Genomic DNA, 10,285 nt, shown 5'->3' on the forward strand with positions numbered 1-10,285 from the left:
TGATGGGATGTGATGGGTTGTGATGGGATGCGATGGGATGCGATGGAGTGTGATGGGGTGTGATGGGATGTGATGGGGTGTGATGGGATGTGTTGGGGTGTGTTGGGGAGTGATGGGATGTGATGGGGTGTGTTGGGATGTGACGGGGTGTGATGGGACATGATGGGATGTGAGGGGTGTGATGGGATGTGTTGGGATGTGATGGGGTGTGATGGGATATGATGGGATGTGATGGGGGTTTGATGGGATGTAATGGGGTGTGATGGGGTGTATTGGGATGTGATGGGATGTGATGGGATGTGATGGGATGTGATAGGGTGCGATGGGGTGCGATGGGGTGTGATGGGGTGTGATGGGATGTGTTGGGATGTGATGGGGTGTGATGCGGGTTTGATGGGGTGTGATGGGTGTGATGGGATGTGATGGGATGTGATGGGATGTGATGGGGTGTGCTGGGGTGTGATGGGGTGTGATGGGATGTGATCAGGTGAGTTGGGATGTGATGGGGTGTGATAGGGTGTGATGGGGTGTGATGGGGTGTGATGGGATGTGATGGAGTGTGCTGGGATGTGATGGGACGTGATGGGGTGTGATGGAGATGTGATGGGGATGTGATGGGATGTGATGGGATGTGATGGGATGTGATGGGGTGTGTTGGGATGTGATGGTGTGATGGGGTGTGATGGGGGTTTGATGGTGTGTGATTGGATGTGATGGGGTGTGATGGGGTGTGAAGGGGTGTGATGGGGCGTGATGGGGTGTGATGGGGAGTGATGGGATGTGATGGGGTGTGCTCGGATGTGTTGGGGTGTGCTGGGGTGTGATGGGACGTGATGGGGTGTGATGGAGATGTGATGGGGATGTGATGGGATGTGAAGGGGTCTGATGGCGTTTGATGGGATGTGATGGGATGTGATGGGGTGTGAAGGGGTGTGATGGGGTTTGATGGGGTGTGCAGGGGTGTGATGGTGTGTTATGGGATGTGATGGGATGTGATGGGGTGTGATTGGATGTGATGGCGTATTATGGCGTGTGATGGGGTGTGATGGGATGTGATGAGATGTGATGGAGTGCAATGAGCTGTGATGGTTTGTGATGGGGTGTGATGGGATGTGGTGAGATGTGATGGGGTGTGATGGGATGTGATGGGGTGTGATGGGAAGTGAGGGCTTGTGATGGGATGTGATGGGATGTGATGGGGTGTGATGGGATGTGGTGGGGGTGTGATGGGATGTGAAAGGGTTTGATGGGGTGTGTGGAGGTGTGATGGGGTGTGATGGGATGTGATGGGGTGTGAAGGGATGTGTTGGGGTGTGATAGGACGTGATGGAGTGTGAAGGGGTGTGAAGGGGTGTGAAGGGGTGTGATGGGGTGTGATGGGGTGTGATGGGGTGTGATGGGGTTTGATGGGGTAGTGATGGGGTGTGATGGGATGTGCTGGGATGCGATGGGATGTGATGGGATGCGATGGGATGTGCTGGGGGTGTGATGGGATGTGATGTGGATGTGATGGGATGTGATGGGATGTCATGGGGTGTGATGGTGTGTGATGGTTTGTGATGGTATGTGATGGGGTTGGAATGGGATGTGATGGGGAGTGATGGGGTGTGATGGGGTGTGACAGGATGTGACAGGATGTGACGGGATGTGATGGGATGTGATGGGGTGTGACGGGGTGTGACGGGGTGTGACGGGTGTGACGGGATATGATGGGATGTGATGGGATGTGATGGGATGTGATGGGGTGTGATGGGATGTGATGGGATGTGAAGGGGTGTGATGGGATGCGATCGGGTGTGAGGGGTGTGATGGGATGCGATGGAGTGTGATGGGATGTGATGGTGTGTGATGGGATGTGATGGGGTGTGATGGGATGTGATGGGGTGTGATGGGTTATGATGGGGTGTGATGGGGTGTGATGGGATTTGATGGGATGTGAGGGGCTTTGATGGGATGTGATAGGATGTGATGGGTTGTGATGGGATGTGATTGGATGTGATGTGGTGTGATGGGATGTGATGGGGGTGTGATGTGATGTGAAAGGGTGTGATGGGGTGTGTATGGGTGTGATGGGGTGTGATGGGATGCGATGGGGTGTGATGGGATGTGATGCAGTGTGATGGGGTGTGATGGGATGTGTTGGGGTGTGATGGGGTGTGATGGGGTGTGATGGGGTGTGATGGGGTGTTATGGGGTTGGATGGGGTTTGATGGGGTAGTGATTGGGTGTGATGTGATGTGATGGGATGCGATGGGATGCGATGGGATGCGATGGGGGTGTGATGGGATGTGATGGGGTTTGATGGGGTGTGATGGGGTGTGATGGGATGTAATGGGGATGTGATGGGATGTGATGGGGTGTGATGGGGTGTGATGGGGTGTGATGGTTTGTGATGGGATGTGATGGGATGTGATGTGGTGTGATGGGGTGTGACGGGATGTGATGGGATGTGATAGGTTGTGATGGGATGTGATGGGTTGTGATGGGATGCGATGGGATGCGATGGGATGCGATGGAGTGTGATGGGGTGTGATGGGATGTGATGGGGTGTGATGGGATGTGTTGGGGTGTGATGGGGTGTGATGGGGTGTGTTGGGGTGTGATGGGATGTGATGGGATGTGACGGGGTGTGATGGGACATGATGTGATGTGAGGTGTGTGATGGGATGTGATGGGATATGATGGGATGTGATGGCGGTTTGATGGAATGTAATGAGGTGTGATGGGATGTGTTGTGATGTGATGGGATGTGATGGGATGTGATAGGATGCGATGGGATGCGATGGGGTGCGATGGGGTGCATTGGGATGTGATGGGGTGTGATGGGGTGTGATGGGGTGTGATGGGGGTTTGATGGGGTGTGATGGGATGTGATGGGGTGTGATGGGGTGTGATGGGGGTTTGATGGGGTGTGATGGGGTGTGATGGGATGTGTTGGGGTGTGCTGGGGTGTGATGGGGTGTGATGGGATGTGATCGGGTGTGATGCGATGTGATGGGATGCGATGGGATGTGATGGGATGTGATGATGTATGATGTGGGTTTGATGGTGTGTGATGGGATGTGATGGGGTGTGAAGGGGAGTGATGGGGTGTGATGGGGTGTGATGGGATGTGACGGGATGTGATGGGGTGTGATAGGGTGTGATGGGATGTGATGGGATGTGATGGGGTGTGATGGGATGTGATGGGGTATGATGGGGGTTTGATGGTGTGTGATGGGATGTGATGGGGTGTGATGGGGTGTGATGGGGTGTGAAGGGGTGTGATGGGGTGTGATGGGATGCGATGGGATGTGATGGGATGTGATGGGGTGTCATGGGGTGTGATAGGGTGTGATGGGATGTGATGGGGTGTGATGGGGTGTGATGGGATGTGATGGGGATGTGATGGGTTGTGATGGGAATGTGATGGGGTGTGATGGGGTGTGATGGGGTGTGATGGGGTGTGATGGGGTGTGATGGGGTGTCATGGGATGTAATGGGATATAATGGGATGTGATGGGGTGTGATCGGGTGTGATGTGGTGTGATGGGGTGTGATGTGATGTGATGGGATGTGATGGGGATGTCATGGTGTGTGATGGGGTGTGATGGGGATGTCATGGTGTGTGATGGGGTGTGATGGGGTGTGATGGGATGTGATGGGATGTGATGGGATGTGATGGGATGTGATGGGGTGTGATGAGGTGTGATGGGACGTGATGGACGTGATGGGACGTGATGGGGTGTGATGGGGTGTGATGGGGATGTGATGGTGTGTGATGAGATGTGATGGGATGTGGTGGGATGTGAAGGGATGTGATGGCGTGTGATGGGGTGTGATGGGGATGTGATGGTGTGTGATGCGGTGTGATGGGATTTGATGGGATGTGACGGGATGTGATGGGGTGTGATGGGGTGTGATGAGATGTGATGGGGTGTGATGGGATGTGACGGGGATGTGTTGGGATGTGATGGGGTTTGATGGGGTGTGATGGGATGTGATGGGGTGTGATGGGGTGTGATGGGGTGTGATGGGATGTGATGGGGTGTGATGGAGTGTGATGGGGTGTGATGGGGTGTGATGGGGTGTGATGGGGTGTGATGTAATGTGATGGGGATGTCTTGGTGTGTGATGGGTTGCGATGGGTTGTGATGGGTGTGATGGGGTGTGATGGGGTGTGATGGGGTGTGATGGGGTGTGATGGGATGTGATGGGGTGTGAAGGGATGTGATGCGGTGTGATGGGATTTGATGGGATGTGACGGGATGTGATGCGGTGTGATGGGATGTGATGGGGTGTGATGGGATGTGACGGGGTGTGACGGGGATGTGTTGGGATGTGATGGGGTTTGATGGGGTGTGATGGGATGTGATGGGGTGTGATGGGTTGTGATGGGGTGTGATGGGGTGTGATGGGGTGTGATGTAATGTGATGGGGATGTCTTGGTGTGTGATGGGTTGTGATGGGTTGTGATGGTGTGAGATGGGGTGTGATGGGGTGTGATGGGGTGTGATGGGGTGTGATGGGGTGTGATGGTGTGTGATGGGATGTGATGGGATGTGATGGGGTATGGTGGGGTGTGATGGTATGTTTTTCGGTGTGATGGGCTGTGATGTGGTGTGATGGGGTGTGATGGGATGTGATGGGGATGTCATGGTGTGTGATGGGATGTGATGGGGTGTGATGGGGTGTGATGGGATGTGATGGGGTGTGATGGGGCGTGATGGGGTGTGTTGGAATGTGATGGGGATGTGATGGGGATGTGATGGGATGTGTTGGGTGTGATGGGATGTGATGGGATGTGATGGGGTGTGATGGGGTGTGATGGGGATGTGATGGTTGTGATGGGGTGTGATGGGATGTGATGGGATGTGATGGGATGTGATGGGGGTGTGATGGGGTGTGATGGGGATGTGATGGTTGTGATGGGGTGTGATGGGGTGTGATGGGATGTGACGGGGTGTGATGGGGCGTGATGGGGTGTGTTGGAATGTGATGGGGATGTGATGGGGATGTGATGGGATGTGTTGGGTGTGATGGGATGTGATGGGATGTGATGGGGTGTGATGGGGTGTGATGGGGATGTGATGGTTGTGATGGGGTGTGATGGGATGTGATGGGATGTGATGGGATGTGATGGGGGTGTGATGGGGTGTGATGGGGATGTGATGGTTGTGATGGGGTGTGATGGGGTGTGATGGGGTGTGATGGGATGTGACGGGGTGTGTTGGGATGTGATGGGGTGTGATGGGGGTGATGGGGTGTGATGGGGTGTGATGTAATGTGATGGGATGTGATGGGGATGTCATGGTGTGTGATGGGGTGTGATGTGGTGTAATGGGTGTGATGGGGTGTGATGGGGAGTGATGGGGAGTGATGGGATGTGATGGGGTGTGATGGGTAGTGATGGGATGTGATGGGATGTGATGGGACGTGATGGGGTGTGATGGGGTGTGATGGGATGTTATGGGATGTGATGGGGTGTGATGGGGTGTGATGGGGTGTGATGGGGTGTGGTTGGGTGTGATGGGGATGTGATGGGGACGTGATGGGGACGTGATGGGGACGTGATGGGGACGTGATGGGGACGTGATGGGGTGTGATGGGGTGTGATGGGGTGTGATGGGGTGTGATGGGATGTGATGAGATGTGATGGGATGTGATGGGATGTGATGGGGTGTGATGGGATGTTATGGGGTGTGATGGGGTGTGATGGGGTGTGATGGTGTGTGATGGGGTGTGACGGGGTGTGACGGGGTGTGACGGGGTGTGTTGTGATGTGATGGGGTGTGATGGGGTGTGATGGTGGTGTGATGGGATGTGAAGGGATGTGATGGGGTGTGATGGGGTGTGATGGGGTGTGATGGGGTGTGATGGGGTGTGATGGTGTGTGATGGGATGTGATGGGATGTGATGGGGTATGGTGGGGTGTGATGGGATGTTTTTCGGTGTGATGGGGTGTGATGGGGTGTGATGGGATGTGATGGGGATGTCATGGTGTGTGATGGGATGTGATGGGGTGTGATGGGATGTTATGGGGTGTGATGGGGTGTGATGGGGTGTGATGGGGTGTGATGGGGTGTGACGGGGTGTGACGGGGTGTGACGGGGTGTGTTGTGATGTGATGGGGTGTGATGGGGTGTGATGGTGTTGTGATGGGATGTGATGGGATGTGATGGGGTGTGATGGGGTGTGATGGGGTGTGATGGGGTGTGATGGGGTGTGATGGTGTGTGATGGGATGTGATGGGATGTGATGGGGTATGGTGGGGTGTGATGGGATGTTTTTCGGTGTGATGGGGTGAGATGTGGTGTGATGGGGTGTGATGGGATGTGATGGGGATGTCATGGTGTGTGATGGGATGTGATGGGGTGTGGTGGGATGTGATGGGATGTGATGGGATGTGCTGGGCTGTGATGGGCTGTGATGGGTTGTGATGGGGTGTGATGGGGTGTGATGGGGTGTGATGGGATGTGATGGGGTGTTTGTGATGGGATGTGATGTGGGTGTGTTGGGATGTGATGGGGTGTGATGGGATGTGATGGGATGTGATAGGGTGTGATGGGGTGTGATGGGGTGTGTTGGAATGTGATGGGGATGTGATGGGGATGTGATGGGATGTGTTGGGGTGTGATGGGATGTGATGGGATGTGATGGGATGTGATGGGGTGTGATGGGGTGTGATGGGATGTGATGGGATGTGATGGGGGTGTGATGGGGTGTGATGGGGATGTGATGGTTGTGATGGGGTGTGATGGGGTGTGATGGGGTGTGATGGGATGTGACGGGGTGTGTTGGGATGTGATGGGGTGTGATGGGGGGGTGATGGGGTGTGATGGGGTGTGATGTAATGTGATGGGATGTGATGGGGATGTCATCGTGTGTGATGGGGTGTGATGTGGTGTAATGGGTGTGATGGGGTGTGATGGGGAGTGATGGGGAGTGATGGGGTGTGATGGGGTGTGATGGGGAGTGATGGGATGTGATGGGATGTGATGGGACGTGATGGGACGTGTTGGGGTGTGATGGGGTGTGATGGGATGTTATGGGATGTGATGGGGTGTGATGGGGTGTGATGGGGTGTGATGGGGTGTGGTGGGGTGTGATGGGGATGTGATGGGGTGTGATGGGAATGTGATTGGGATGTGATGGGGATGTGATGGGGACGTGATGGGGACGTGATGGGGACGTGATGGGGACGTGATGGGGTGTGATGGGATGTGATGAGATGTGATGGGATGTGATGGGATGTGATGGGGTGTGATGGGATGTTATGGGGTGTGATGGGGTGTGATGGGGTGTGATGGGGTGTGATGGTGTGTGATGGGGTGTGACGGGGTGTGACGGGGTGTGACGGGGTGTGTTGTGATGTGATGGGTTGTGATGGGGTGTGATGGTGGTGTGATGGGATGTGATGGGATGTGATGGGGTGTGATGGGGTGTGATGGGGTGTGATGGGGTGTGATGGGGTGTGATGGGGTGTGATGGTGTGTGATGGGATGTGATGGGGTGTGGTGGGGTGTGATGGGATGTTTTTCGTTGTGATGGGGTGTGATGTGGTGTGATGGGGTGTGATGGGATGTGATGGGGATGTCATGGTGTGTGTTGGGATGTGATGGGGTGTGATGGGGTGTGATGGGATGTGATGGGGTGTGATGGGGTGCGATGGGGTGTGTTGGGATGTGATGGGGGTGTGATGGGATGTGTTGTGGTGTGATGGGATGTGATGGGATGTGATGGGGTGTGATGGGGTGTGATGGGGTGTGATGGGGTGTGATGGGGATGTGATGGTTGTGATGGGGTGTGATGGGGTGTGATGGGGTGTGATGGGGATGTGATGGGGGTGTGATGAGGTGTGATGAGAATGTGATGTGGTGTGATGGGATGTGATTGGGTGTGATGGGATGTGATGGGATGTGATGGGGTGTGATGCGATGTGATGGGGTGTGATGGGGTGTGATGGGGTGTGATGGGGTGTGATGCGATGTGACGGGGTGTGTTGGGATGTGATGGGGTGTGATGGGGGTGTGATGGGGTGTGATGTAATGTGATGGGATGTGATGGGGATGTCATGGTGTGTGATGGGATGTGATGTGGTGTAATGGGTGTGATGGGGTGTGATGGGGAGTGATGGGGAGTGATGGGGTGTGATGGGGTGTGATGGGTAGTGATGGGATGTGATGGGATGTGATGGGACGTGATGGGGTGTGATGGTGTGTGATGGGGTGTGATGGGATGTGGTGGGATGTGATGGGATGTGCTGGGCTGTGATGGGCTGTGATGGGTTGTGATGGGGTGTGATGGGGGTGTGATTGGGGTGTGATGGGGGTGTGATGGGGGTGTGATGGGGGTGTGATGGGGGTGTGATGGGATGTGATGGAGGTGTAATGGGGTGTGATGGAGTGGGGGAGGTGGTGACATTGTGTGGTGCCCGCACAGACCTGCCCATGTCTCTGGTAGATTACTCCAAACTTGAACTTGTTGGTTATGACGTGTTCATCAAAGGTCATGATCAGCTGGGAGGCCTGGGGGACAAATGGATAGAGCGATAACAGTGAAACAGCAGACAGTCACAATCACTACACAGCAATCTCTCGCTCTCTCTCTTTCTCTTTTTTTTTTTAGCTGTTCATCTCCCTCTCTCTGTCCCTCTCTCTGTCACTCTATCTCACACCTAATCTCTCTGTCTCTCTCGCTCTCTCTCCGTCTCTCTCTCTCTGGGCTGGATTATCATTCAGGAGGCGTGTAGGAGGCGGGACTCCCACTTTTTGGGTTGTAGCCCCGCCTCCATCGAGTTGTGGCCAACCCACGCGATTTTACCTTGATTGACCGTGTTAAGTCCACCCAGCGGGTTCCGCAGGCCAATTAAGGGCCACCCGGCAACAGGTGATGTCACAGATTGACATTTCATCTGTCAAAAGCTTTTGACAGATGAAATATCAGTGTTTGACAGCTCTTTGAAGCTGTCACACACTGACAATCTGTACTCCAGGTTAATTCCTTCCTCTCAGGCTGATTTAGAGATCTCCCCAGAACAGAAAGCTGAATGCTGCAACTTTTGACAGCTCGCAGCCATTCTGCTTTCTGTGCCGATGAGATGAGGGACTCCCGAGACCTGAAGGAAGGAAGGCTGTAAAGGTAAGTAAAGGTGAGTAAAACTTCTTTAAACACTTTACACACACCAAAGACACTTATCTCTGAACTCATGCACCCATCACTCACCTGAACACCGGACATCTCGACCCCTCCAAGCCCTTCAGCCCGACGGTCCGCCTCGCTAACTTGGCGTGGTTTGGAGCCGTCGCGAATCCCACACTTCAACAATGAAAATAGGGATTAGGCTAAAAACTGCCTGTTAAGAGGCAGCTAATTGGCACTAATCCCCATCCCGCCTCGGGGAGGTGGGTCCCAGTGCAGGGCGGGTACCCGCCTCCTTTGAAACTGGAATGGAGGCGGGTTGGGTGTGGGATGGGTTCGTGCACCCCGATTTCGAGATTTTAACCTCCCACACGCCTCCAATCCCGCCTCCACGGCCCTCTGTCTCTCTATCTCACTCTCTCTCTCTCTCTCTCTCTCTGTCCCTCTCTCACTGAGTCCCTTTTTCTCTTTGTCACTGTCTGTCTCTCTTTGTCTCTCTCTGTCTCTTTCTTTCTCTCTGTCTGTCTGAGCACTGACACTTACCTTGGGATACACAACAGGGTAGAATCGATCGACAGTAATGTCCTCGTTAACCAACTGGAAGAGAACACATGGTAAATCAAGGAATGTTACATTACGCTGAAAGTGCACCCCCACTTTATACCCACTGTCAGCAACAAGCAACGTACAATAAACAGCTCCCTCTACATTACGCTGACAGTATTTCCGCACATTATATCCAGTGTTAGCAGTGAGCACTCCCGGGGTACCTAAAATGCAGACCTCCCTTCACATTACCATGGATGTACCCGCGAGTTACACACAGTAATCTTACAATCTGACGTACCATTGCCATCTGAATGGTGTTTGGGAATTCTGTCAGAGATAAGATCGAAATTGTCTCATTGTATGTTCGCAATTTTGTCCTTCAGGAAAGAGAGAAAAGGGTATGTTATAACCTAATTCTTTGAGCCACAACCTGTTCCAATACTCACAGTGCCAGTGCTGAGGGAGCGCTGCACTGTCAGAGGGGCATTACTAAGGGAGCGCTGCACTGTCAGAGGGGCTGTACTGAGGGAGCGCTGCACTGTCAGAGGGGCAGTACTGAGGGAGTGCTGCACTGGCAGAGGGGCAATACTGAGGGAGCGCTGCACTGTTGGATGGA

At 54.0% G+C, this 10,285-nt stretch overlaps 1 protein-coding gene across 1 annotated transcript in view; it reads right to left on the reverse strand.

Annotated features, from left to right (window-relative positions):
* The window catches only part of LOC147091597 (rap1 GTPase-activating protein 1-like), a gene marked incomplete at its 5' end in the record, with an annotated part of 193,904 nt that extends 183,913 nt beyond the window's left edge, over positions 1–9,991 (reverse strand). The window contains 3 exons of the mRNA XM_085976613.1: positions 8,424–8,507; positions 9,664–9,717; positions 9,968–9,991. Of these exons, the coding sequence (XP_085832739.1) occupies positions 8,424–8,507; positions 9,664–9,717; positions 9,968–9,991 (162 nt within the window). The remainder of the gene's footprint in view (positions 1–8,423; positions 8,508–9,663; positions 9,718–9,967) is intronic.
* Between the last annotated feature and the right edge of the window lie 294 nt (positions 9,992–10,285).

This window comes from Somniosus microcephalus, unplaced genomic scaffold (assembly GCF_052327205.1).
Source record: "Somniosus microcephalus isolate GS21.2 unplaced genomic scaffold, FLI_Smic_1.0 unresolved_chr3, whole genome shotgun sequence".
Taxonomy (NCBI): Eukaryota; Metazoa; Chordata; class Chondrichthyes; order Squaliformes; family Somniosidae; genus Somniosus; species Somniosus microcephalus.